The 25,948-nt window shown below is 50.9% G+C and overlaps 1 protein-coding gene across 2 annotated transcripts; it reads right to left on the bottom strand.

Annotated features, from left to right (window-relative positions):
• Positions 1-320: 320 nt before the first annotated feature.
• Dmbx1 (diencephalon/mesencephalon homeobox 1) lies at positions 321-25,633 on the bottom strand. 2 transcript variants are annotated; one of them, XM_087549228.1, is made up of 5 exons: positions 25,598-25,633; positions 8,947-9,112; positions 5,574-5,752; positions 5,021-5,363; positions 324-3,712 (listed from the first exon to the last, which is right to left on the bottom strand). In XM_087549228.1, exons 2-5 carry the CDS (start codon positions 9,098-9,100, stop codon positions 3,258-3,260), a joined length of 1,131 nt encoding a protein of 376 aa, XP_087405354.1. In that variant the 5' UTR covers positions 9,101-9,112; positions 25,598-25,633; the 3' UTR covers positions 324-3,257.
• Between the last annotated feature and the right edge of the window lie 315 nt (positions 25,634-25,948).

Below are 25,948 nucleotides of genomic sequence, written 5' to 3' on the forward strand. Positions count from 1 at the left end.
TTTGTTTCTGGCTTGCTTGTTGCTCCACAAATTATCCTCCCCTTTCCACCCTGCAGAACCGCCCCTGGGCCACCTGCCTGGTTGCCCTGCCACCTTAGCCCCCTAAAAGCTTAGAAAGGTCTGCTCCCAGTGACTTTTCCAGTGTGCCTCACCAGCTACAGGCAAGTAAGAGTCACGGAGAGTGTTGCAAAACCAGCAGAGAGGCCAGCTGCCACCGGCAGAGCTACCTGCATTGTATCCCATCAGCCACGGTGAGACTCTGAAACACCATCGATTGAGCCCGTGGTAGGCATCTCTGAGAATGAATACGGATCAAGGGCTGTGCTGCCAGGTTCTCTTTTATTAGCCAATTAGGACAAAGAACAGGTCACAAAGTCACAGGAAGTGAGGCCAACAGACTGACAGACAGATACACGGGACAGAGCATCATGCTGTGCTATGCAGGGGGCAGGACAAGGGAAAGTGAGAGGTTTGAGTTTTGCCTCTTTAACTAACAGAATAAATAAACACAATACACGGTGGTTTTTTTGCCAAGGGCCGGTACAACCTCTAAGCACAAGTGGTCACAAAACAGCTGGTTTGGAAAGCGGTCTGTACAGCCAATCAGCCTCTGCATAGAGGCGGGGACCCAGGCCCCTGAACCATGCTCTAGGGAAGTGACGAAGCAGAGCAAAGGAGACCTCAAACGGGAAGGAGCAGAGAGGAGCAGGACTTTTCCTTGAAGGGCTCGTAAGGGTTTAGTCCTTGGGTTCTCTGTCCAAAGTGACCAGCAGGCCTGGGAGAGATTCCATCAGTAATGTCCAGCAAGTGGGTTCACCTGCCATACTCATGCCCTCTAATATCTTCAAAAAAATTACGCCATCTAATCACCCCAAGAAGACATGGTTATCTCTCTCTCCCAACCCCTTCTCTTTCAGCTGCTTTGAGTACCTGAGTCTGGTACCCTAAATTAACTTGACATCCCTGAGGATAACACCCACCTATGACTTCCCTTCCTTCTCTGGCCTTGTGGGTTTGGGTCAGCAAATGAGAGAACAAATGACAAAGATCTAAGAGCTTTTTGAAAAGCCTAGGGTAAACCAGGCTTGTGTCGTGACAGAATACAACCTCGGGTGGCCTTCCTTCTTAGAGGGTTGGGGAGACTGGGGATGGTTAGATCCCAAGTCCCAGTGACAATCGGTCATTTGCACCCAGGACTAGAAAGACAGTTTCAGCCCTGTGCCCAATTCTAGATGAGACATTTCAGAAACATAATTTCTTGAAGCTAACCACAATAGGGTAACCATGGGCCACTGAACCCTACCCAACCCTCCACAGAACCCCTCAGATCTGCTAACCTCTCATCCCCTTGGCCAAGTTTCTCCTCCTCTGATGTTCACAAGGCTTTGGACTCGCCTTCCGGATTCCAGATCCCAGGAAGATACCCCTTCTTAAGAAACCCTCAACTGCCTTTGGTGCTCACTGTGTGGAAGTGGGACTACTGGGCTGCATTCTAGGTTTTCTGCTTCACTCTCACGAGGCCAGTCACCTCGTGTTCAAAGGCTCATTCATGCTCGATTCTCCTGTTTCTGTCATGCTTCTCCTGTCTCAGGTTATTCCCCTCCCCACCTTTTACTGGCCAAAGCCCTCTCCTCCTACCCTAGTCCAGACTGTCCTTACTAAGGTGGGCATTATTGGCTCTGTAGGCCAGCCATGCCAGGCAACCCATTGTGTGGGTGTGGGGCTTGGGAATCATAACCACAAATCTATCCAAGTCATCTTACCCACCCCTCACCATGGGCATGGAAATGGAGTAGCCCCCAAGGCTCGCACTGGAATCCAAGTAAAATAGGACCAAATCCAGATTGTCTAACCCAGAAAGGAATGCATTTACTGAGAAACTGAGGCGGTACCCACAGAGAGCTTCAGGTATGCAGGACTCACTGTTCCTCAGCAAAACAACAGTAATGTTCTAACTTACTCATCGGGCCTCTCTGGGTGTTTGTAATGAAGGTCATTGTTAGACCTAACCAAAGCCTCTGCCATACAAGGTTAGAGGCTATGGGTGGTTGGAAATAAACAGAATCTTCTTAGTCATCTTATCCAGGCAAGACAATCCCAGAAAGTACTGGGCTTGCCCAATGCCACACCACCCTGAAAGGGAGTCTGCAGAGCAGGGTAGCCTGTAAGAGCACACCTTGCCGTGCTAGTGACATATAGACAGAAGCTCCTACTCCCACTGGAAGTCAACAAATCCTGAGACCGTGTGTGGCCATAAGGCTTCACTCGCACTCGCTGATAAGGGAGGCTAGAACCCTGCAAAGAGATTGCTGTTCCAGTGCCACCACATGCCCCTCTGCAATCTGAGGAGCTGGTACTCCAAGCAAGGAAAGAGAAGGAAAGGTGACTGTGAGCCCTTCCTAATATCTGGGAGATGCTGTGAGGCTAGGGGCTACCTCCTGCCTGTCGCTCCAGGGTCTTCAAGTAGGGCTTTGTTGACTCTTGGGGTATGGGATGGAAGAGTTGCCTAGAGAGGGTTCAGGTTGAGGGAGGAGATAGGCAAGCAGAGCAGAAGAGAAACAGGAAGAAACAAAGTGACTAAAACCGAACACCACAAGCCCAAAGGAAACACTGAGAATATAGGACAACAATACAGCCAGCACCAAAGGCCAAGGGACGGCATAGCAGTTAGATCCAGGTAGGTAGTGGGACAGGGATGTAGACAGAGGCAATGGGGCTGCAGGGGGGTGGGAGAAATCAAGAGGAGGAGGAAGAAAAAGAGAGGAGAGAGAGAGAGGAGAGAGAGAGAGAGAGAGAGAGAGAGAGAGAGAGAGAGAGAGAGAGAGAGAGAGAACAACTGCTGGAGAGAATCTCAGAGGCAAGGGTATCAGTGAGATGTGAGGAGAACAGGGAAAGGGGGCCTGGGGCAGGCAGTGCCTGAAAATATAGTTTTATATATTTATATTTATATCACATTCCACACATCAACTTACTAGTGAGGGAGCAGGGGAGGAGGCAATACCGGGGAGGGGAGGCCAGTTGCTCACCTCCTCCCCATTTGACCTCCATGGGGTCCAAGCAGGGCCATGCAGAGGGTGTGTGGGATTCACTTGGGGTTGGGACTCTGAAGAAGGGAGACAAAGTGGAAGGACTCCAGGCCCCAGCATCCCTGGGCTCTCGAAGTTAGTTCTTGGAGAACTCGGAGAGCCTTCTGGGAATAACCATGGGACCGAGATAGGGGAACACCTAAGACCATGGTTGGGTTGGAAGCCAGGCAGTCAATTGGGGAGTGTATCGAGTCCCAGGGAGGCAGCGTGCTGCTTGGCCCGCAAGCGAAGGTTTTCAATGCTCGTGGTTTTACTGTTCAGGGCAGCTGAGGCAGGTGCCAGGCCTGTGGGGGGCGCCGGCAGCAATGGGGTCCCCCACACACCCTGGTGGGCAGCAGCAGCTGCTGACAGGGATTGGTAATAGGACTGACAGTGTAGGGAGCTCAGTGGGGCCATGTTGACCCCTAGGTAGGGCACCGCGGCGGCGGCAGCTGCAGCCGCAGCAGGTGCGGGACCGCCCACTTCAAAAGATGAGTAGTGCACCAGGTTGTTGGTGGCCGCCATGTGCTGGCGGAACTGCTCCTGTAGACGGAAGAGGCTGAGTGGGGACGAGGAGTAGGAGTGGGAAGGACCAAGGAGGCTGCCCGCTGGGGCTGCAGGCGTTATGGCCAGGCTGCCTGGGGAATCTGCAAGCAGAGGACACAAAACAAGTACTCAGAATAAGAGGATTGGTCGCGGAAGAGAGGCTTCCTCCCAACCCCTTGATCAGGCAATGAACATAGTCTGGCTAGAAACATCACCACCCCTTGTCAGCCAGGGCATCCTCCGAAGTGACCCTCAGAATTTGGTTGGGAGGGACTTAGAGAAGCTGCAGGGTTCCTCCTACCTGGGCATCCATGCCTGCATTCCCTGGGGAACTCTTTAATCTTTTCAAGGAATATCCAGGGCTTTCATCTTCTCTCTCCAGCCCTCAGCTCAAAGGTCCTACACCCTTCTTGCCTAGTTTAGAGTTTGTATCTGAATATACAACATGCCAGAACTCTGTTTCTCCTAACCGTGCTAGGGGAAGGGGCTCCAGCCCAGAGCAGCTCCGTGGAACAGAGATGGATATACCTAGTCCTAAAAGAGAACCACCCTGGGCCAAGAGTGGTGGCGCACACCTTTAATCCCAGCACTTGGGACGCAGAGGCAGATAGACCTCTGTGAGTTCAAGGCCAGCCTGGTCTACATAGTTCTAGATACATAGTGAGGACTCTATTTAATAATTGTCACCGTTGTCATCATCATCATCATCATCACCATCACCATCATCATCATCACCATCACCCTGCTGCACAGGGGTGGCGTACCCTTTAATCCCAGCACTTGGGATGCAGAGGCAGAGGCAGGTGAATCTCTGTGAGGTCGAGGCCAGCCTGGTCTACAGAGTGAGTTTCAGGACAGCTCATGTGGGTTACACAGAGAAATCCTCAGAAAACCAAAGGACAAAAAAGAAGACGCATCCTCTAGACCCTGCCAGCAGATCCCCTTTCCACAAGAGCGCTTAATGGGCCAGACCTCTGGGATGAAAAGTCACGGGCCGAGTCCTTTGAATCAAGGTGAAATCTGCTGCAACGGGAATCTCAGGTTCCAGTGTGGAATCCACTCAGCGTACATTGTGCATCTGTCTGTACTGGCTGCTAAATATTGAAAGGGCTATCATAATTCATAAATGGTGAGAGGGGTTTAGCCAGTCCCTCACCTGCTCCCTCCTCAACCTCTCTGCCTCCCAGGCCCTCTCCTGGAACCATCTCTCTAGACCTTTCTATGACCCAACTACTAAGGGTGGATATGGGTCACAGGTCTGCAATAGCCAGTCATGCCTAACTGGTCATGCTCCTGAAGGCCAGGGGTTGACCATCCTGCTTTGCTCCATACTCAGACCCATCATGCCGGATTGGGCCGTTCTCTCTGTAGTCCCGCTTGGCCTGCAGCACCCCCGCGCTGAGCCTCACCTGCCTTAGGGCTGGCCCTCTTGCACCCCAGCACCTTGCTCTCAGATCCAGGACTCTTTTCAGCCTTGGGCTCCTCGGCCCGGGAGTCCTCCTCGCGGTCCAGCTGGTCTTCCGGGGCGGATTCACTGGCTGACTGCTCGGACAGGCTCAGCTGAAGTTCAGCAGGGGGGTCACCACTGGGGAGACTGGGAGGCTGCTCTGCTTCCAGCTGTGTGTTTGAGGCTGGAGTCTCCATCTTGCCTTCCCCGTGGGAGCCCTCGGCCTCCTTCTGCTTCTGGAGCTGCTCTTTCTGCAGGCTACGCTGCTTCTTTCGGAACTTGGCTCTGCGGTTCTTGAACCACACCTGGGGGCCACGGAGAGGAGCAGTCAGGGGAGGAACAACTACTCTGGGTGATGTAATAATCAGGCCCTCGCCCAACCCCATCTATTTTTCCAAATAAACATGAGAGAAGTAGGCATGTATCTCGGCACTGCTCAAGCAAACGCTGACTCCTGGACAAGTGCAACTCCTAGCACTCATCTGCAAGGCACAGTTGGGAGGGTCGGACCCTACCTGCACGCGGGCCTCGGGAAGATTGGTGCACATGGCCAGCCTCTCACGCATCACCACGTCTGGGTAATGAGTCTTCTGGAAGGTCTTCTCCAGGGCCTCAAGCTGCTGGGCTGTGAATGCCGTGCGACTACGACGTTGTTTACGGTGCTGGGAGCCATAGCGGGCCTCCAAGATGATGTCTTGAAATGTACAGCCGTTGGAGGGCAAGCAGAGAAGGCCCATTTAATTATGGGAAATAAGTTTGAATCTGACTCTGCTCTGACCCACTTTGGACACTGAAACTGCCGTCAGAGCTGACCCCTGGCCCCTGGATATTACCGATCCTCTTTCCACTGACCAGGCTTGAAAATCTCTCTAACCTGTCAACAGCCTCCACTCACAGAACTACAGAGGAATAATTCAGCTCCGAGCGTGGCTGTCAGGCATGTGAGTGTGGGGACAAGTCCTCCTGATGTGGCTGGCATTAAGGGGTGTGACGATAGGTGATACCCCAAGTTCCCTAGAGTCTCAACATACTAGGACGGGAATGGAAACACATCCTTGCAGCCTTATCAATCAGGAGACAGAGGCCAAGACTGGACTGAGCTATGTGGTGGAATCCTATCTTAAAAAGGAAAACATTCCAAAATGCTAAAATGTTCTAAGATGACATGATGCTAATGATCTAAAAATGCATGTCTCAAGGACTCTGGTACCCTGTGGGCCTTAGATTCTGGGCACTAGGTCTTCTTAGCACCAGAAGCTGATGCTTGTCTCCAAAATGACTTAGGGGAAGGCTGACTGGGCACACCTAGTCTCTGTCTCTCACATTCAATCCCATCCTCTTCCCTGGTCTATACATCTCTGGTGGAAAGACAGATTTCTGGTCTCGTTTCCTAAGCAGAAAGCGTAGCCCTGCCAGGGCCCTCAGCCCATGGGAAAGGCTTATCACACCCAGCCTTGACTCTCCGTCTGCCTCTTCAGGGGAAGGGAACAAATCCCCACCCTGCATGGTTGGATTGGAGTGGCAAAGATGAACCATCCATCGATCCTATAGGCGTGCCTTTGTGTTTGGTAACACAGCAACCAGCCAGGATGGTATCTCTCTCAGACTAGTGTGTAGTTTTTTCTATTCTGCCTGACTGGTACTTGGGCCATAAGTTCCAATCACACAAAAATGGACTCGGTCAATGCTGGAAGAAACTCAAGTGTTTTTGCTTCTGAACAATACCAGGGTCCTCTTGTACTCCAGGGCTGGGAAACTTTCTACATCCTAAATGGGAAAGGTACAGGGAACACTAGGCTTTGAGATACTTCTCCAGTTAAGAGGGACAGACCCTTTATAACTTATCCTAATCTTAGCCCAGGCAGACCTGAAGTCACAAGTGTTACCCTTGAGCAGGAAAGGGAGCACGGACCACTTAGTCACACCCATTCTAGTGGAGAGACAGCAGCTCCACATCCTACCGCTAGCTCCAAGGAGTACACGGACTCAAGGGAGACCAGGCTTCCTAATACAGCTCCTGCCATGGAAGGTAAGATTTCCACAAGAATCCCTAGAAGGACCCTTTTCCTCCTTAAAAGTTAGCTATTTGGAAGTGGGCTAAACACCCCAATCCCTCTGTTCCTATCAGTATATATGAGCCTCTGTCCTGAACCCTCTCTATGATATAATCCTTGAGCTAAATGTCACTGTCACATGGTCAAAGGGAATTCATTCCATACAAGGGAAATAGCCACAGCTGGGGCAGGTCTACACTGACTACCACCACACTGGACACTAAGGTCTACACTGATCTAAGAAAGGTAACCAGGGGCTCAGTCGTTCAGAGGCCTGGCAAGGTCTAACAGAATAGGGCTGGCTGCTATGTCCTCTCTGCCAGGCTGATATCCCAAGGTAGGCATGGTCCTCAGACCCTCTCCCATTCCTGTGCCTGGTCTCCTGATGATGATCCTTCCCCCTTGGGGAGCTTTTAAAAGTCGCCTGCCTTCTGCCCACCATGCTGCCCACCATGCTGCCCACCACTGACTCAGGTCTTCATGCCCTCTCATGGATCTGTGGACACTCGGTCTTCCAAGAAGTTCTATGAAGTCCCTTACAACTATCCGGCATGGACATGGCCCATGCAACAGGACAGGCTGGACTGGGGCATCATAAACTAGGTGGTGACATCTCCCAGGAAGTCTGTAGCTCACCACCTGTCATTAACTCCTGCTCATATGCATTGTTAGTTTTGGATATAAAATGGATCGAAGGCTCACATGTTAAACACTTTCTCTCCAGCTGGTGGCAGTAGTAAAAGGTGATTTGATCATGAAGCTGCTAACCTTATCAAGGGATTGATCCGGGTTCAAGGCTGAACAGACTGCTAGGACATAAGGCTAAGGTGGAAGAAGTGAGCCTCTGTGGGTGTGGTCATTGACTGTCTTCTCCCCCCTCTGCTTTCTGCCTTCCATGAGGTCAACGGTTTTACTGTGCCATGCACTCTCTGATGTGACGCCTCAATACAATCTCACGGCAAATAATGCCAGTCAATCACGGCCCAAAACCTGTAAAACTATGATCCAAAATAAACCTCTTCTCTCTTTAAACTGTTTCTCCACATATGTCATTGCAGTCATGGGAAAGCTGGCATTGAAACCACCGAGAGGTGAGAGGAAAACAACCAGAAGTCAACGTCACCCTCAGCGCTCTTAAGTGCCTGGGACTCACTTTGGGCATTGAGCGCTGGTGACCGTAAGCATTGCTGTGATTCGCTGACCACTTCCTGCCAGTCACCCTAGAATTGCCACTGCCCTGGAGGAAACTTGGTCCCAAGAAGAGAGGTGGATGAACAGATAGGTAACTCCAAGTCTGGCCTCATACTGTCACATTCAAATCCCTAGAAAATGAAGTGATGACCCTCTTCTTGGGGTTTGAATACAGGAAGAGAAAACAGAGAGAAGTAGGAGGAGCATGGAGACCCACACGGTGGGCTGGGACTTAACCGGTATTCAAACCACGCCGAGAGCCATCATTTTTATCTCACTGTGTTTAGTCTTCTCCCAAGGCAGCCCAGCCCTCTTCCAGCTACTTCCCAGTGAAAGGTCCCTGGACCAGCCCTGGACTTGCTGCCTTAGGCTATGTATGAGACAGGGCTAGTGAACACCTCCTTTAAAGGCTTGTTATAGGACCGGAAGGCTGAGGTAGCTCGAGGACCCAGCACAGTGCTGACAAGGGAGCAGCAGTCTGCAGGCAGTGGTACAGATGTTATGTAAATGTGCTGCTGAGTGACCAAGGGCTGTCTGAGTGCCTCAAATAAGCTGCGCACACCCCTCCCCATTTGCCTTCCGTGACCTCCCCCGCCCTTCCCCCAGCATCTTGTCTCCATGGCCAGGTCCCCAGGGCCCTTACCAGCTAGGCGCTCAGCCAATGTAAGCGCATGCACTGATGGCCGGTAGTCAGGGGCATGCTGGGCCTGCTGGGCCGCCTGCTGATGCAGGTTGTACATGGCACTGAGGGAGTTCATAGCATGCAGGGAGTAGCCATTCACCCCATAGTGCTGCATAGCGGCATCCGCCTGCAGGGGAAAAAGGGAGAAGGATTATGAGGCGTGGCTGTCGAGTTCTATCCTAGGAGAGACATCAGCCCTGTCCAGAACCTCAATGTCCACTTTACCAAGGGGTTCTACGCCAGACCAGAAGGTGGCCTGGTCTTGCCCACAGGGTGGGCACTTATTCTTTCATTCACCCCGTCATCCAGGGCTTCACTCTGCAGAGTCAGATGGCTTGGGCTGGAATCCCAGCTTTGGCCTTAGAGCTCTCTGACTTTGGACAACTCACCCCACTTCCCTGATCCTCATTCAGTTGCTGTGTCCAGAAAAGGGCCCTGACCGTGGGACTAAGCACTTGAGGTTACTGAGAACTAAGAGAAGCCTTTCCAATATGGTCTGTGCTCAAAGGTGTCAGTCTCAGCTGGGCACGGAGCCCGTTTTGCTCATCACAGCACTAGGGCATGGAGGCAGGGAGATCAGGAGCTCCAGGTTATCCTCAGATACAGAGCAAGCTGGAGGCCAGCATGGGCTACATGAGATCCTGTCCCAAAATAAAACAAACAAGTTAGTCTTTGAGACTGCCCAATCCGTTTTCTGCATTATATAACCCTCTTCATTGAATTCCCTGGGCACCCACTCGCTTGCATATCCACTGACTTACTCACACATGTAACTACTCAGCCAACACCGCTGCCTTTCCCTGGAGCCACGGCCCGAACTGGATTCCCCACTGAGGCATTTGCGCTGATGAGAGAGTAATTTAAAAACCTACTATGCTTCCCAGACACAAAACTATCGCTCTCGCTGCCATTCACAGCCATTACCGCCTTTATTCTCACAAATCTCCGAAAAGCAAGCAAGCCAAGAACCACAAACCCCATTTGCAGACTTAGAGAAAGGAGAACGCTGTGTTAATGCACGGTCAACTGAGACCTGCCCCGCTCCATGTCACCGAGGTTGCTTTCTTCTGCAGTCAATTACTTCAAGAAAGATGTGTCAAGAAACATATCTCTCCTAGTCAGATGTCTTGTGTGAGTGAGAGACCGTCCAGGCCCCCATCAGCCCTAGGTCACCTCTGGACCCTGCTGTCTCATCTGAGCCCCCTGTCTGCATCAGCCTGAAAGTGACTTTTGAAGTGACATCACTTTTGGAAAGTGACTCCATGTTTGTAGCCACCCAAAAGCACAAAGGTGTATTTATTCCCTGGGTGGGAAGGGAAACCTGAGGTAATGCAGGTTCTTTTCCCAGGGGTCATGTCCAGGTATATCAGCTCCCCATTCTTACTGAAATAGACGTGTGTGTGTGTGTGTGTGTGTGTGTGTGTGTGTGTGTCTGTCTATATGTGTGTGTGTGTCTGTCTGTCTGTCTATCTATCTATATGTGTGTATATATATATACACATATATATGTGTGTGTGTCCGTATATATATATATATGTGTGTGTCCATCTGTCTGTCTGTGTATATGTATATATATGTGTGTGTGTGTGTCTGTCTATATATATGTGTGTGTGTGTGTGTCTGTCTGGCTGTCTATATGTGTGTATATATATACATATATGTGTGTGTCCATCTGTGTGTGTGTCTGTTTGTATATATATATGTGTGTGTGTCCATCTGTCTGTCTGTGTGTATGTATATATGTGTATATATCTTACATACACAAAATTCAATTCAATGTCATTATTCCAAGTTCCACATACAAACATTTTCATAGGGGTCTACCCACACAGCAGATACACCTATACACTGGCACTATACCACCAGTACATGTGTTTAACAACTACTTATTAAACGCACACCTACCAAGCACCTAACTCCATGGGCTTTACATTTCACGGAAATAAGGATAAAAATAAAGCTAAATAAATGTTCTAGGTCTGACACCACAGGTCTGTTATCTCAGCTATCTAGAGACTCAGGCCTGAGATCACAAGTTCGAGGTCATGTTAGGCAACTTAGCAAAGCTTTGTCTTAAAATAGAAAATACAAAAAGGGCTGGGCATGTAGTTCATTGGTGGGGGGCTTGCTCAGCATGAATGCCCATAATCATGCCCCACTGTGGTAGTGAGTCTGTCTGTCTGTCTGTCTGTCTCTCTCTCTCTCTCTTCCACCCACCTTTGTGCGTGTGTGTGTGTGTGTGTGTGTGTGTGTGTGTGTGTGTGCGCGCGCACGCGCGCGCGCATAAATACATGTAACACGTCAGGTAGGAACAAATGTTCTGAATGAGTCATGGAAAGAGAATGACAAGAGAGAGAGAAGGTTATTTCAGAGATTCTCCTATGATCCAATAACAGTAATTGTAAGGTAAGCCGTGTGAAGCTCAGGGAACAGCCTTCCTGTGAAGGATCAGTATGGACAAAGCCCCTGAAGTGGGAACAAGACGGAGTCTGTGAAAACCAGGGTCTGGAACCAGAGAGGACGCTCAGCAGTCGAGAGCATTTGTTCTTGCAGAAGACCCATGTCTTCTTCACCCACATGGTGGCTGACAAGCACCCAGCTATCCCACGCCCTCTTCTGGCCTCTGAAGGCACTGGTACAACAGATGGAGCACAGACATGTGTAGGCAAAACATTCATGCATATAAATAAAATAAATCCTACAAAAGGAAAACAAAAAGAACACAAGGGTGGAGGAGGAGACAGCAAGCAGATGCACTGAGGCTGGAGAGAAAATGGCTGTGTGGGTGGGCTGCTGGGAGACCTTTTGGTCCATGGCAATGACTTTGTTTGGCTTTTTGTCTGAGGTCGGTTGATTGGTTTGGGCTTTTTGTTTGTTTTGTTGGTTGGTTGTTGTTGTTTGTTTGTTTGTTTGTTTTAAGGCAACTTTCTCTGTGTAGCCCTGGCTGTTCTAGAACTCACTTTGTAGCCCAGGTTGGCCTTGAACTTGGAGATCTGCTTGCCCGTGTCTCCGAAGTGCTGAGATTAAAGGCCTGCACCACCACCTCCTACCTAGGAGTTTAGATTTTTATCCTGAGTGTGATGGAAAGTCCCTAGAGCATCTTTTACAGAGAAGTAAGACAGTATAATTTGGGTTAGATATATGTGTGTGTGTGTGTGTGTGTGTGTGTGTGTGTGTGTGTGTGTGTGTAGTTCAGAGAGCCATTTTGGGGAGTTGATCTCACCAGCCCCAGGTGGTTGCTTTTTGTTTTTTGTTTGTTCATTTGTTTATTTATTTAAAGTTCCTCATAGGCCAAAGCACACCAACAGTGGTGGAGGGCTATTCAACACCAGCATTCGAAGGCAAAGACAGACATATCTCTGGCCAGATCAGGCCAGCTAGGACTAAATAGTAAAACCCTGTCTCAAAATCGAACAAAAAGCCCCTCCACCTCACTGTGTTACTGTAGGCAGAACAGATACGGGGGTGGGATAGGGAGAAAGCCAGGAGAGCAAAGGGGACAGACAGAACTGCAGTTTGTGGCCCTAGCATCTGAGTGAAGCTGAGTCTTTTGCAGAATCAGGAGCACTGAGGATGACACCCGAGTGAAATGGAAGAGGGTAAAACTAAAATCTGGAGGAGCCATGGCAACTGTGAAATGTGGATCTAACGTGCAAGCAAGAGTGTACACTGTCAGCTGCGCATAGAAGTCTGGAGCTGGTGCCTGGCGTCTTCCGGCAGTTACAGAAGCCCGCTCTGTGCACCGTAAACATGAGCAGAAGCCTAAGGAGAGAGAAGGAAAGGCACCATGATGAGCCAGAGGGAGGCCAATCTCTGTGATCTCTGTGATCTACAGACCAAGTGCCAGGGCAGCCAGGGCTACCGAGAAACCCTGTCTTGAGGAAAAAAAAAAACAAAACAGACAAGACCTAAGTATACCAGGAGAAGTCGCAAAGCACAAGGTGGACAATCAACCTAGGAAAATATTAGACACATCGATGACATAGCAAATACGAAAATTAAAGAGTATCTCCAAACTGTTCTGTTTTGTTCGAGACAGGCTAGCCTCAGATTCACTCTGCCCTTCACCCTGCTCCTCTTAGCTCCGCCTGTTCAGCACAGGTGAACTTGAACCCAGAGCCTCGGGCACGCTAGGCAGGTACACTACCAACCGGGTCGTATCTCCAGCCCGAATGTATGGAGTTTTAGTAGAGAAGCAAAAAGATAATCGCCTTGAGGAAAAGCAGGTTAAATGAAGGAAGAAAAGTCTCATAAAAGAAGAAACATGAGCAGCCAGCTGACATATAACAAAGTCCTTAGCTATAGCCACAGGGAGGAGGGGGGCAATAATCTATTTTTCACCAATTATCATCCGGGGTTACTACACAGAGGAGTGGTAAGTGTTCCTCCCCCTACCTCGGTGATGAAAAGGCTCTTTATTCTCTGCATTGAAAGCCTTCAGAGAATATATCATCTTTCATTTAACAATCCCATTTCTACAAATTTATCCCTCAAGTACGAAGGGATACGTGTACGGGAATACTTATCACATCACTGCTTATGACGGCAAACAATTGAAAAGCTAACTGTCCATCGAGAAAGGATTAGCTCAGTAGATGGAGGTCTGGTCACAGCCCGCAAGGAAATACAGCGCACAGCGTAAAACAATGCTATGAGTCTGTATGTGATGATGCTCGCAATATGTGGCTGGGTGGAAGAAATGGGTAACAGACAGAGTGCCTGATGCGATCTCATTTTTGTAATGTATGAATAAATATGCATAGGAAAAAGTCGGGAAGGTGACGCCCTGAAATGGTGACAGGGGTTATCTCCGAGAGATAGCAGATGGGATTACAAGAAATGTCCACATTTATATATTGACTGTATGTATGATCTCCTCTTATCGTTGGTATGGGCGTGAGTGGTAGGGGGTTATTCATAGGTTCCAATGGATGCAGGAATGGAATGAGGTTTCAAAGGATGTCGCAAGCTCCAGATGAGGCAGGGGAAAAAATTTGAAGAAGAAAAATCTTATCCGTCATCTCCCCCAGCCCCGTGACCACAGTGTCACTTCCCAACAAACTCGGGGCTTTATTGCTTAAAAGCATACTGTCATGTGCAGTGGCATTTTTAATTCACTTAATGATTGCTGATCTCACAGTTTTTGATGCACAAAAAGTCTTCCCCCCGGGGGCGGAGGGGGGTGTCTTTCCGTGTAGTCCTGGCTGTCCTGGAACTCCCTATGTAGTCCAGGCTGGCCTCAAACTCAGAGATCCACCTGTCTCTGCTTCTCAGTGCTGAGAGTAAAGGTACACATTCCCACCCCAGCACAGGGCATCTTCATTACATGAGCCAAGATGTACATGACTCAGCCCCATAAATGCCTCATCGCGGTAGTCCCTGGTCCCTCAGGCTTTCCCATCTGGCTTCCCCTCTTTCCGCCTCTCCATCCAGCTTAATGCTCTGCCTCTTTCCCAGCTGCCTCACTACCTGCCTCTCCTTGTCACATTTTCCCATAAGCATCTTCCGGAAATACAGACTTTTCCTCCCCTTTAACTGAAACTCTTGCTTCTCCAGTCCTAGCTCAAGGACTCCAGCTCAGGAAGGCTCTGTTCTTGCAGCCTCATAAGAAGACACCTCTTCCTTCTCCAGGCTGCAGATAAGTATACTTGAGGCTTGAAAAGGATGACAATGGTAACTACAACAGCTCCCGTTTATAGGACATGCTTCCTGTACCAGATACAATACTGTGCACCTCATGTGGCTTTATTTTCCCCTCTGCTGGGGAAACCTTAGATTCAGTTCATGTTCATCAGCGCTATACCACTAAGCCAACACTCCCTGTATGCACTGCTTTTCTGAATTCTAGCATCTACATCAGAGCATAAAGACACTTCCGGTTCCCCCATTAGACAACTCCTTTGTAGCAGAATCTATACCTCAAGCATTTCTGGACACCCCAATTCCAGCCCAGATTGCCAGGGTCTCGCACAAAATCGGGGCTGGGGAGATTAGGGTTTGATGAATGAATTAATGACAACTATTTATTAAGTAGCTCCAAAACTCAGACATCACCATCAATCCTTCCAATGCCGTACAAGGTAGAAACTGCTAGTATTCCTATCTTATATACATGGAAATGGGAGATACGAATCATCATATAATTTGCTGAGGTCCAAGCTCCCAGAAAGTAATGGCATGTTTCCCCAGGTAAAGCTCCTCTCGGCAGTAGTGTCTCCCACACACCCCCTGGCACGCAGAACTGCACCTCAGCATATGCGACTCCTCAGTTTCTGTCACCTCTGATTGGATCCAAAGCAAGCGGAGGACAGTAAAGAAGGTGATCATTCCCCACCAGCATATATGTTTACAAGTGTGTGTATATGTCCATGTACATGCATGTGCCCTTCCAAATGATGTTTCTGTAAGTCAGTTTTCCTGGCTGAACTCCTCTCTCTCTCTCTCTCTCTCTCTCTCTCTCTCTCTCTCTCTCTCTCTCTCTCTCTCTCTCTCTAAGATTCAGTTAGTTTAATTTATTTGTGTTTTACCTGCTTGTATATATATGTGCACTAGGCCCATGCAGTACCTGTGGAGAACAGAAGAGGGCATCGGATTCCACCCCCACCCCACCCCACCCCACCCCCAGCAGGAGTTATGGATGCTGTGAGCCACTATGTAAGGTGCTGGGAACTAAATCTAGGTCCTCTGCAAGAGCAGTAAGTGCTCTTAATTGCTTCACCACCTCTCCAGCCCCCAGTCCCATATTCATTTCCTCACTCGGACTGGGCATGAGGACTCCAGCTTCCTCTCAGGTCCCAGAGGGATCCTTTTCTAGGGATGCTAGTCCCCACCCAAACTGCGTACGTGTGGTACCACATTGTCATATACTCAGAACTTATGTCAGTACCCATGCGTGTCCACACCCAGAAACGGCACTATTGGAATCTACCACAAAGGTGTGTGTATCCGTCTGCATTTTTTTTTCTTTCTTTTTTTCGGAGCTGGGGACTGAACCCAGGGCCTTGCGCTTGCTAGGCAAGCGCTCTACCACTGAGTTAAATCCCGAACCCCCCGTCTGCATTTTTTGTATGTCTCCTTTTTACCTGCCTCTGCAGCCAAGCGTATCTGTGACCCTCTGTATACAAATGGTGTGTGTGGGGTGTGTGTGTGTGTGTGTGTGTGTGTGTGTGTGTGTGTGTGTGTGTGTGTATGAGTATGTAACCAGAGAAACGCACTCAAAATGTCATTCTAGGAAGTAATGTGGACCCTGTCTCCCACTGCTTGGCCAATGTATCACAGCTCCTCCAATTTTGAACAGGGATTGAGACAGACTAGAAGGGAAAGAAAGAAATCTAAAAGAAGGACAATTCAACACAAAATACATAGATTTATTTTACCCTCTTATTTTTTTCCTTCTGCAACACCACATAATACAGAGCCTGGTAGGCATCTTGGCTTAGCAAATAATAAGTATTAAATCGATGAGAATTTTAGGTCAAGATATGGAAGAGACAAAGCCACCATAGCTCACTATGAGGCATGGGAAGGAACCCCAGCCCTACCAGCTGCTCTGTCTCCATGACTGTGGTAGACGGATAGACGTTGTCCTACCTGGGCCCTTTCCCAGGAGCACAGACAGCCTGCACCTGCCTGGGGTCTTCAGCTAAGCCCAGCATGTGGAATCCACCCACATCTGGTTGTGAGAACCACCTAGGTCAATGCTCTGCGGGGCCTGCTGGAGACTCTAAACTGGGGCCTGCGTGCTGAGCCCCAGGCTGGGCCTTGCCTGGGCTCAGCCCACTGCACACTCCAAACAGAATCAATTATATATTTAAAAGGTGCCGCCCTGCAATTCCTGGCGAGCCAGGAGAGCCATCCATCATGGTGCGGCCGCGTTTCACAAGCTGTCGAATTGTGCTTACATTGGTTAAAAGAATCTTTATATTTCATTAAGCAAGCAGATCGGCGGATCTCCCGCCACAGGCGCCATATAGATGGCTTTAATTTTCCAAATCTGCAAATGCATCCGTTATGTCCCCGCGTCGCTGCTGGCTGCGGCCTAATGCCCAGCCAATCGAAGAATCAAGCAGAATTTTATTAGGGGGCATTTTTTATAAATTAACAGCAGCACTCCCAGGAAACCACATGCGAAGCGTCTTTGATTAAAAGGAAAGTGGATCCTTCCTTCAGTCACACCCTGCTCGGACACCCCACAGGCCTTCCCTCAGTCACAGCCGGCTTGGTCACCCCACAGACCGCTTCTGTTACTCTTTGCCTCTCTTCCTCAGCACATTTAGCTCTCCCTCGATTTCTTCTCATCCCCACAGGTGATGGAAAGCAAGGCAGAGCAACTTTGTTTCACAGAAAGAAAAAAAGTATGGAAACCATCACTCTTTACGCCTCCTTTCTCTGCCAGATCCAGGCATCCTGAGGCATTGCCACCTTAGTACCAATGATGGTTATCTTACACTGGGTTTCCCTCTGAGCCAAGTTCTGTTCTATGCACTGTACTCTCACTGAAGAAACTTCAATACAGTCCTGTTCCATGGGTACTACTGTCCCTGTTAACATTGATGAGAAAGTGAAACTTGGGGAGACAAATCTACCCAATATCTCACAGCTAGCAAGCTGTAGCAGGAGGAGGGGAGCCTAAGTCAAGGAGTTTTTGAGCATTAATTTCTAGCATAAGGCCAAGAATCAGGTAGGCCCCAGTGAGAACTAGCCCTGGGCATCAAGGATGGAGTAACTACCTGAGTGGAGCCTATTGCCAGGGAATTCTTTCCCTGAGAAATACTGCTGCCCTGTTAGCCCTTGGAGGTTCAAGGCTAGCCTCTCGGGGGATAAATAAGCCTTTGCAGCTATCTTTCCTACTTAGCAGTTTGAGTTCCCAAAAGACTTTGGCACTGGGAAGTAAGAAAATATAAAAACATGAATACAGAACATGAAGCCAGAGCCCCCCTGCTTGTGTGTGTATGTGCGCATGCACACACACACACACACACACACACACAGGCACACACACACAGGCTCACGCACACACAACACACACACACAGGCTCACACACAGGCACACACAACACATACACAGGCACTCACTCACAACACACACATACACACACAGGCACACACACACACAGGCTCACGCACACACAACACACACACAGGCTCACGCACACACAACACACACACACACAGGCTCACACACAGGCACACACAACACATACACAGGCACTCACTCACTCACAACACACACATACACACACACACAGGCACACACACACACAGGCTCACGCACACACAACACACACACAGGCTCACGCACACACAACACACACACAGGCTCACGCACACACAACACACACACAGGCTCACGCACACACAACACACACACAGGCACACACACACAGGCTCACACACACACAGGCACACACAACACATACACAGGCACTCACTCACTCACAACACACACACATACACACACACACACAGGCACACACACACAGGCTCACGCACACCACACAACACACACACAGGCTCACGCACACACAACACACACACAGGCTCACGCACACACAACACACACACATACACACACACAGGCACACACACACAGGCTCACACACACACAGGCACACACAACACATACACAGGCACTCACTCACAACACACACACATACACACACACACACACACACGCACATACCTACACACAGACTCTGACTTGCTATGTGATCTTGGTTTGTGTTACCTGTTCTGATAAGACATTGACTCGTTGGTTTACCCCAGCAGAGAGAGAGAAACCTTTACCATGACAAGTGCGTGACCAAGCCAGGCACGGTGGCCCATGCCTGTAAGGCTAGCACTTGGGAGACTGAAGGAGGATTGCCATGAAGGTGCTTTAATTTAGTCAGGCCAAACATCTTATGAGGGAGGCCAAAGAAGAGAGCTTCTCCCCTATGTGAGTGCCTAAGTTTATACGCACTGTGGAACAACTACATGACATAAATGACCTATGTTCCAGCTCCGAGTGGCTTGGCCCAAGAGTTTCGGTTTTGTGCCCAGCACTTGCCAGACACTTCGCTTTGGGAATCTCATTAATTTTTTTCCCAAGTTCAACTAGGTAGGTGTTTTTAATTCCTGCTACTTTGCAGATGAAGAGCTGAGGCTAAGAAAGAATTCACTGACTGCTTAGAAACAGGAACAGCTGACTGTGACCCCAGTAACTGCCCCATCCCCACATCTGTCCTTAGTTCTCAGATTTGAGGAACCAGCAATGAGCATATGATGTGCGGGATGTGGAGCCCCTGCCTTCCCAGCCTGAAGACCCTCAGGCACAACATCTGGGTAGAGGCTTGGCACTCAGACATTCCAGCTACTCCTCAGATATTGTTTGCTTTGTAGACGCTCAGTGATCCCCAGATCTGTCATGGCCAGCCTTCCCAGTGCCCCCATGGTTTAATCTAAATCAGGCACTCAAAGGTGGTGGAAGGCCTGGAACCAGCCTCATTCTTTCCTTGCCAGGACCTGGCTCTTCCCCGCCATGTTTCCCTCTGGGACCTGGGGGCAATTCATGAGTCCGTGTGGCTAAGACCACAGGGAGTAGCCAAGGAGGCATCCAAAAGGGAGAGACAAGAGCTAATGGCTAGAAACATGGTATCATTTGCTTCTGTTGTGTAAGAGCTAGGAAGTCTAGGGCACAGTCACTTCCCTCGGACCCTCACTCCCTGTGTCACCGCCTCTGCTCCACTAACCCTTCAGTGAACATTCAATCCTATTTCTATTGTCCATCTCTCAGTCTCCCTGGGGCCAAAGCCAGGTTTTCTTGAAAGGCATATTCAAATCCATCTCCTTCACTCCCCTGCTGCTCCTTGCTAACCCATTGCACCATTACCGCCCGCCAAGGAGGAATTGTTCCTCAGAGCCACTCGGCCATTGCTTCCTGCTCCTCTGGGGATTCTGTCCTCTCATCAGCATCACTTGGAGAAGTCCGCTTAGGCTTAGTCACCTCCCTTCTCCAGGAAGCCTCTCCGACCCTCTAGGTCGAATCAGGTGACCTCTAAATTTCTGTCCCTAGCTGGAGAGATGGCTCAGCGGGTTAAGAGCACTGAGGTCCTAAGCAGCAACCACGTGGTGGCTCACAACCATCTGTAATGGGATCTGATGCCCTCTTCTGGTGTGTCTGAAGACAGCGACAGTGTACTCAGATAAATAAAAAATAAATAAATCTTAAGGAATTCTGTCAAAATTTTACTTGATCAAATTGTATAGTCTCCCATTTGCCTGTCCTCTACCAAAGATTCACACAAGTTTTATCAACCATGATTGCAGATACCTGTTGATACAAGTTATATAATAGTCTCTAAAAGCAGAGGGAGTTGGGGGTTTGGGGGGGCCTAGGTCTTAGGACAACCTGGCCTGTCATCCCCTGGAGCAGCTCAGTAGCCCAAAGTTCACATACACACACTTTGAATCCTCACTACAACATTGTAATTCCCACTTAACTGATAAAGAAGCCAAGATACAGAGGGGAAATCACCTGCCGGCCCAAAGCCACATAGGTAAGCTGCTCAAGCAGTGTGGAATCCAAGAAATTTGACTCCAAAATGCGAACTCAGTATCCATCAGAGTTCTCAGTCTGCCCAGTCTGAGGTCCCTCTACTGCAAGGTCTGAATTCTCAGCTGCTACTCAGTTCCCAGAATGCAACGCACAGAGAATCTGGCATTGATTCCACCAATAAACATGGAGCCACTGTCTGGCCTACAGTGTGCACTTCAGTGTGCTGAGTTCCAGTGTGAAGGTTTAGATTATACAGGAGTTATAGCTGTGTGGATACTCTGGGTGAGAGGGAGCAGCTGAGACAGGAGCTTGGAGCTCAGAACAGTGAACGCTTGGCCTGGCTCCTCCTTGTCCCATCCCAGCAGGAAAAATCCACAGTCCCCACCAGATAGACATCAAGCCATCGCTGTTAAGGTCGCCGGGATCCCAGCCATCCTCACTGCAGAGCACCCTTCCAAACGGTCCTGGAGTTGGAGCCAAGAAAAGCACACATGTGGGTTTACCAGGGTCAGGGCAGGAGAGGTTCAGGACTCAACAGGCACTGAGCCCTGGGAAAACTGCTCAGAGAAAACCCTGACCATCCCTCTCTGCTCAGGGATGGAGGCAGGAGAAGGATGGGGATGTGTCTCAGGATGACCTAGCCTGCCGCCCCCTGAGAAGCTCAGTCTCTTAAAGTTCCCTACACACACACTGTTATCCATTAACATCCAATTACTCCTCGGTCCGAGCCATTAATTATAAATCAGCTGCTAATTGGGGTAATTAGCCCCCCACAGGCTAATGGGCCGAGACTGAGGGAGGCCCTTTTGCCTACAGTCCTCGATTTTCTGAGGTTCTTAATGTTGAGGGTGCTAAGATATCAGATGGCTGAAATTTTTAAAAAGAAGAAAAACAGCGACCGTGGAGTGGGGAAAGAGGGAGGGAGGGAGGGAGGGAGGGAGGGAGGGAGGGAGGGAGGGAGGGAGGGAGAGAGAGAGAGAGAGAGAGAGAGAGAGAGAGAGAGAGAGAGAGAGAGAGAGAGAGACTGCTCTTGAGGACGGGTTGTCGAACTCGACCGCAGTCTCTGCGAGTAACTCCAGCTCTGGAGGTAACTGCTTGATTCTCGGCTTCCTGTGTCCTCTCTCAAAGAGGCAAAGAGCCCGGGAGACCAAGAGCATGGCACAGTTGTGGTGGAGCCGAGGACCGGGTCAGACATCCCAGTGTTCCAGGGCAGAAAAGACTACTGGGCTCGGCGGGTTTGCTCAGACCCGGAGCACCGCAGGCGTGAGCTGGGCGGCTCTGACGTTGTGCAGACCCAGGACCCGGAGTAATCACTGTAGAGTCTCTCTGTGGAGAAGGTTCTCCTGGGTGTAGAATACCCCTGGTGGAGAAGATATCTCAAGACATCTGGTGGGGATTCGCCTCAAGGTCCTGTGGTGCTAGCGCCCAGCACGCGATTCCCGCACTGCTCGCAGGTTTCTGTTCAGATGGACTCGTCGGTCGCCAAACCCTAACAGCTGGAGCGATGGCGCTTAGATGGGGCTAGGAGACCGAGTGAGCCCCGGCGACCTAAGGGCAAACGGCTGTGGCGCACATAGAGGCGGGAGTGACCATGACTGGAAAAAGCCAAGTGTGCGGATCGAGCGTTCAGGGCCGCCCTTCCTTTTCCATACAGAACCTGGGCTAAAGCTGGAATGAGGGTTCTGCAAGCTGGTAAACTGACCACCAGGCAGGACCCGAGCTCAACCAAATGAGGTGTCAGAAAACCAGACGGATAGCCAAACCGGGAGAGGGAGGGAGGGAGGGAGGGAGGGAGGGAGGGAGGGAGGGAGGGAGGGAGAGAGAGAGAGAGAGAGAGAGAGAGAGAGAGAGAGAGAGAGAGAGAGAGAGAGCCCAGCACCGTGCCCTTTGACAGGAGGGGAAACTGAGACTCGCTCAAGGTCAGGAACGAGGGGTACTCAAAGCAGGATGAATTTGAAGGCCAGAACACAACCCAGCCCAAAGCTCCCCATCACCCATCGCCCCTCCCATTTCGCCAGCCCGCCCGCTCGTAATGGGCTTTGGAGGGCCGCAGCGTCGCCCGCGGCCTTGATTAGATATTTATTGCTGTCATTTACATGGGCACCGCGGGGCGGCCGAGCGGGACTAGGGGAAGGGGCTGGACCAGGGAGGAGGGGTGTGGAATGGGAACTCGGGGGAGGCCGAGAGTGCCTCCTCCAGGACTGTCGCTGAGTAGAAGTGTAGAGTGCCTCCGCCTGGGAGAGACGGAAATAAGAGGATGGAGGTCGGACAAAAAGTTACCCCGTTGCCCTTGGGCTGTCAAGGTGAGGTCGCTAGTCTGGGCTGTCTCTCTGTTACCTACGAGTGAGAGCTTAACCCAGAAATGTGTAACTGTGTCTACCAGGGGATTCTGAGAATTTGTGTCCAAAAGACCTTTCTCGTTGTGTGACTTCAGTGTGCCAGGTCACTATAAGCCAGAAGTCCACCCAGTGTGAAGTTAACGTAGACCAACCCCTTTCTAACACAGGGAAGTGAAGGTCAGCTTTACGTTACTTGAGGGGTGGGATGGCTGCAGTAACTGCGTCTAGGTCTCCCCTGGCCTTCAAAGCCGGATAGGAGCTCCAGCGATCCTTCCGATCTGTGGATCTGACCCTCCCCAACATCCCAGCCACCAGAAACACCCCCAGCCAAAGCCAGGGTCCGGTACCCACTTCAGACCTAGGACCCCAGTCAGAGGTTCGGCGGGAACTCCCTTCCAGTTCAGTCTCTATGTGTTCAGACCACAAGCCTAATAACTCCTGTTACCTATTTTACGCAGAGAAACGCCTCTGAATTTTGCTCTCATGTGGAATCACCGTAATCTGAAAATAACAGAGAGGGTTGTGGAGGGGTCCCACAAACACTCGTAGCCCAGGAAACTGACCCCTGAGGCAATAGAGCCATCCTAAAACCCACACCAGCGAGCTCACTTTCGGATGGCCTTCGCCTGGGGCGGGTTTCCAATTCTTCGCACCTTTGCCCTTCAGTTCCACTTCCGACTGCGCAACCAAGTTCCTGCGTCCTTGCTAGAGTCCGTGCCCCTGAGGTCTGAAGGGATAAGGTTAGGTGACCATCTCCGTCCAAAGTTGCGGTGCTTTGCTTCTTATCCGAAGAGTCGGACAGAGGAGAGAAATTTGCTCTCACTAGGGAGCAAATTTTGCTTTTTTTTTTTTTCCTGACCGCCTACACACATACATAAGCACAGCTGGTTAGCGGAGAGGGCAATAGGAACTTTTCTTTAAGGGAGCGTGCCTTCCCCCTTCTAAAACCTAGAGACGCAAGGAAGTGAAGCGTGGATTCACTGAAAACGGAGCTCACTGCAAACCACTTAAAACGGATAGGCCATAGAATTTCCTCGGCCAGCGCCCCATAGAGCCAACCCGCCTGCGACGCACAGGATCCCCGGCACAGCACAAAAGAAGAAAAAGACACGTATCCCACTCCCACCTTCGCGACGACGGACCGGGAGCTTCTACAATTTTTGCAGCTACGCCTGCAACCTCAGTGGTGCGAACAGCCTGTTCGCCCCAAGGCCTATCCAGTAAGTAAAGACCTCCGCTCTCCGTGACGTCCTCCAACCCAAGTTGCTCACAGAACACCAGTACTAGCCCAGAGGACCCCTGGGCCCTCGTCAGTTTTTCTAAAACGAAAAAGTCCTTCTACCGCCCCGGGCAGAACCTGCGTTGAGGCTAACACTGAAGGCCCCGCGGATTCCCAGTTTTGGAATGCTCCCAACTCGGAAAGGGCGAAAGGCCCGGCCTCTAGATACAATTCTCCCCGAGTCTAGCATTCGTTTCTCCGACAAGTCACTACGCCTGAGCCCTCAGTCCCCTAGTAGGATTTGGGTCCCCAGATTGATAGGAATTTAAGGAAGCAGATGTTTTTCCCTCTAAGTGCTCTAAAGGAACCACCCGGGCCTTGGAGGCCCCTGATCAAGGTCTGGGAACTTGTGAAACTTCAGCCAAGATCCAGAACGGTCCATTAGAGGCCCTAGCTTGTCGCCGTCCAAGATGGGTTGTGGCCACCGGAATGAGAGGCCCAGAGAGGAGAGACCCTAGCAGAGCTCCTTATTTTTTGATCCCCGCCTCCCAAGCGCCGCCCCAGCCCGCATTCCCTGCTGGAGTTCGCCCGACACAGGCCAAAATAGGCCGTGAGAGGCCAAACGAATTCCTGAGAACTAAGGCCGTTGCGGACCAAACACCCACCTGAACGATCCTAACCTGAGGTCGTGTCTACGAGGACAGAGGCAGGCTGAGCGCCAAACCACCCCCAACCCAAGAATTCGTGTAAAGTCGCAATCCCAGGAGACAAGGAGCCCTCGGTAGCCATGAAGGATGAGATCTGAGCTAAATCCCAGTATTGCGGGGTACTCGGGAACGGGAAAACTGGGAGGTGTAGGTGGCCCCGGGCGATCCGGGGGCACGGAACCTGGGAGGAGGACCGCGCCCCCTCCCCAGCCCAGGCCGCGGGCTGCGTGACGCCTCGGGGCGCATCTGCTCTGCATTACCCTGACTACCCACCCCCCACCCTCCGCCCCCTTCCAAACTGAAAAGGATTTGTCTCCGCTTAATATCCAAACCTTTTTTGTATTTATTTTTTTTTTCAGGGGCGAAATAATATCTTCCAAATGAGGCAAAACCGTGACGGATCCGAAGCGTTCTCTGCGGGTGCCTGCGTCTCGGCGGCCGAGGCTTCCGTCTCCGCCTCAGCGCTTTTCTACCCACCACTTGCCTTCATCTCTGCCTTGGAATTTCTAGTTCTTTCCTTCGGTCTCCCTGGGTTGCTAGCACTGGCTTCGTGTTCGGCACTCGTAGGGATCGCTCCCTCTTTCTCCCCTGCAGCTCTCTCCTCCTGCCTCAGATCTCGTCTCCCCTAAGGCTTAAGTGTCTGTCGCCTTACAAACACCCTCTACAAACTTTCCGATCCTCCCACGGGGTCCCAGACTGCAGGACCGCAAACGCAGAGGAGGTCCCGGGAGCTGACGGCCCGCGCCCTCCCATCCCCGCCCGGCCCGGGGGCCCCTCCCGGCTGCACCCCACCAGCCCCGCCCGCTCGCACCTGGTCTCCCTGGCCCGCGCTGCCGCTGCTGCTGCCATCTACGCGCGTCCCGGCTGGAGCTGGAGTTTTAAACCGCGTTTCCCGGGCGCAAGGCGCGGGGCCGCGCGCTCCCTACTGGCCCCCGTGGCTGCCAATCACACGCCACTCTCGCCCCGGCCCCGCCCAGCCCCTCTGGAGTCAGCAGCTCAAGGCCTAGGCAGCCTGGGTCAAACCTTTAGAGGAACTAGGGACCCCGCCTGCGTCCATCATTTCCCCGAGAACGTCGTTCGGTCGTTGCTGGCTCCGAGTCTCGGGATCTTGGGCGGTAAAGCCGCAGGTCAATCCTGGTGGAGTTGACGAGTACTGAGAAAC

This window comes from Rattus norvegicus, chromosome 5 (assembly GCF_021556685.1).
Source record: "Rattus norvegicus strain SHRSP/BbbUtx chromosome 5, alternate assembly SHRSP_T2T, whole genome shotgun sequence".
Taxonomy (NCBI): Eukaryota; Metazoa; Chordata; class Mammalia; order Rodentia; family Muridae; genus Rattus; species Rattus norvegicus.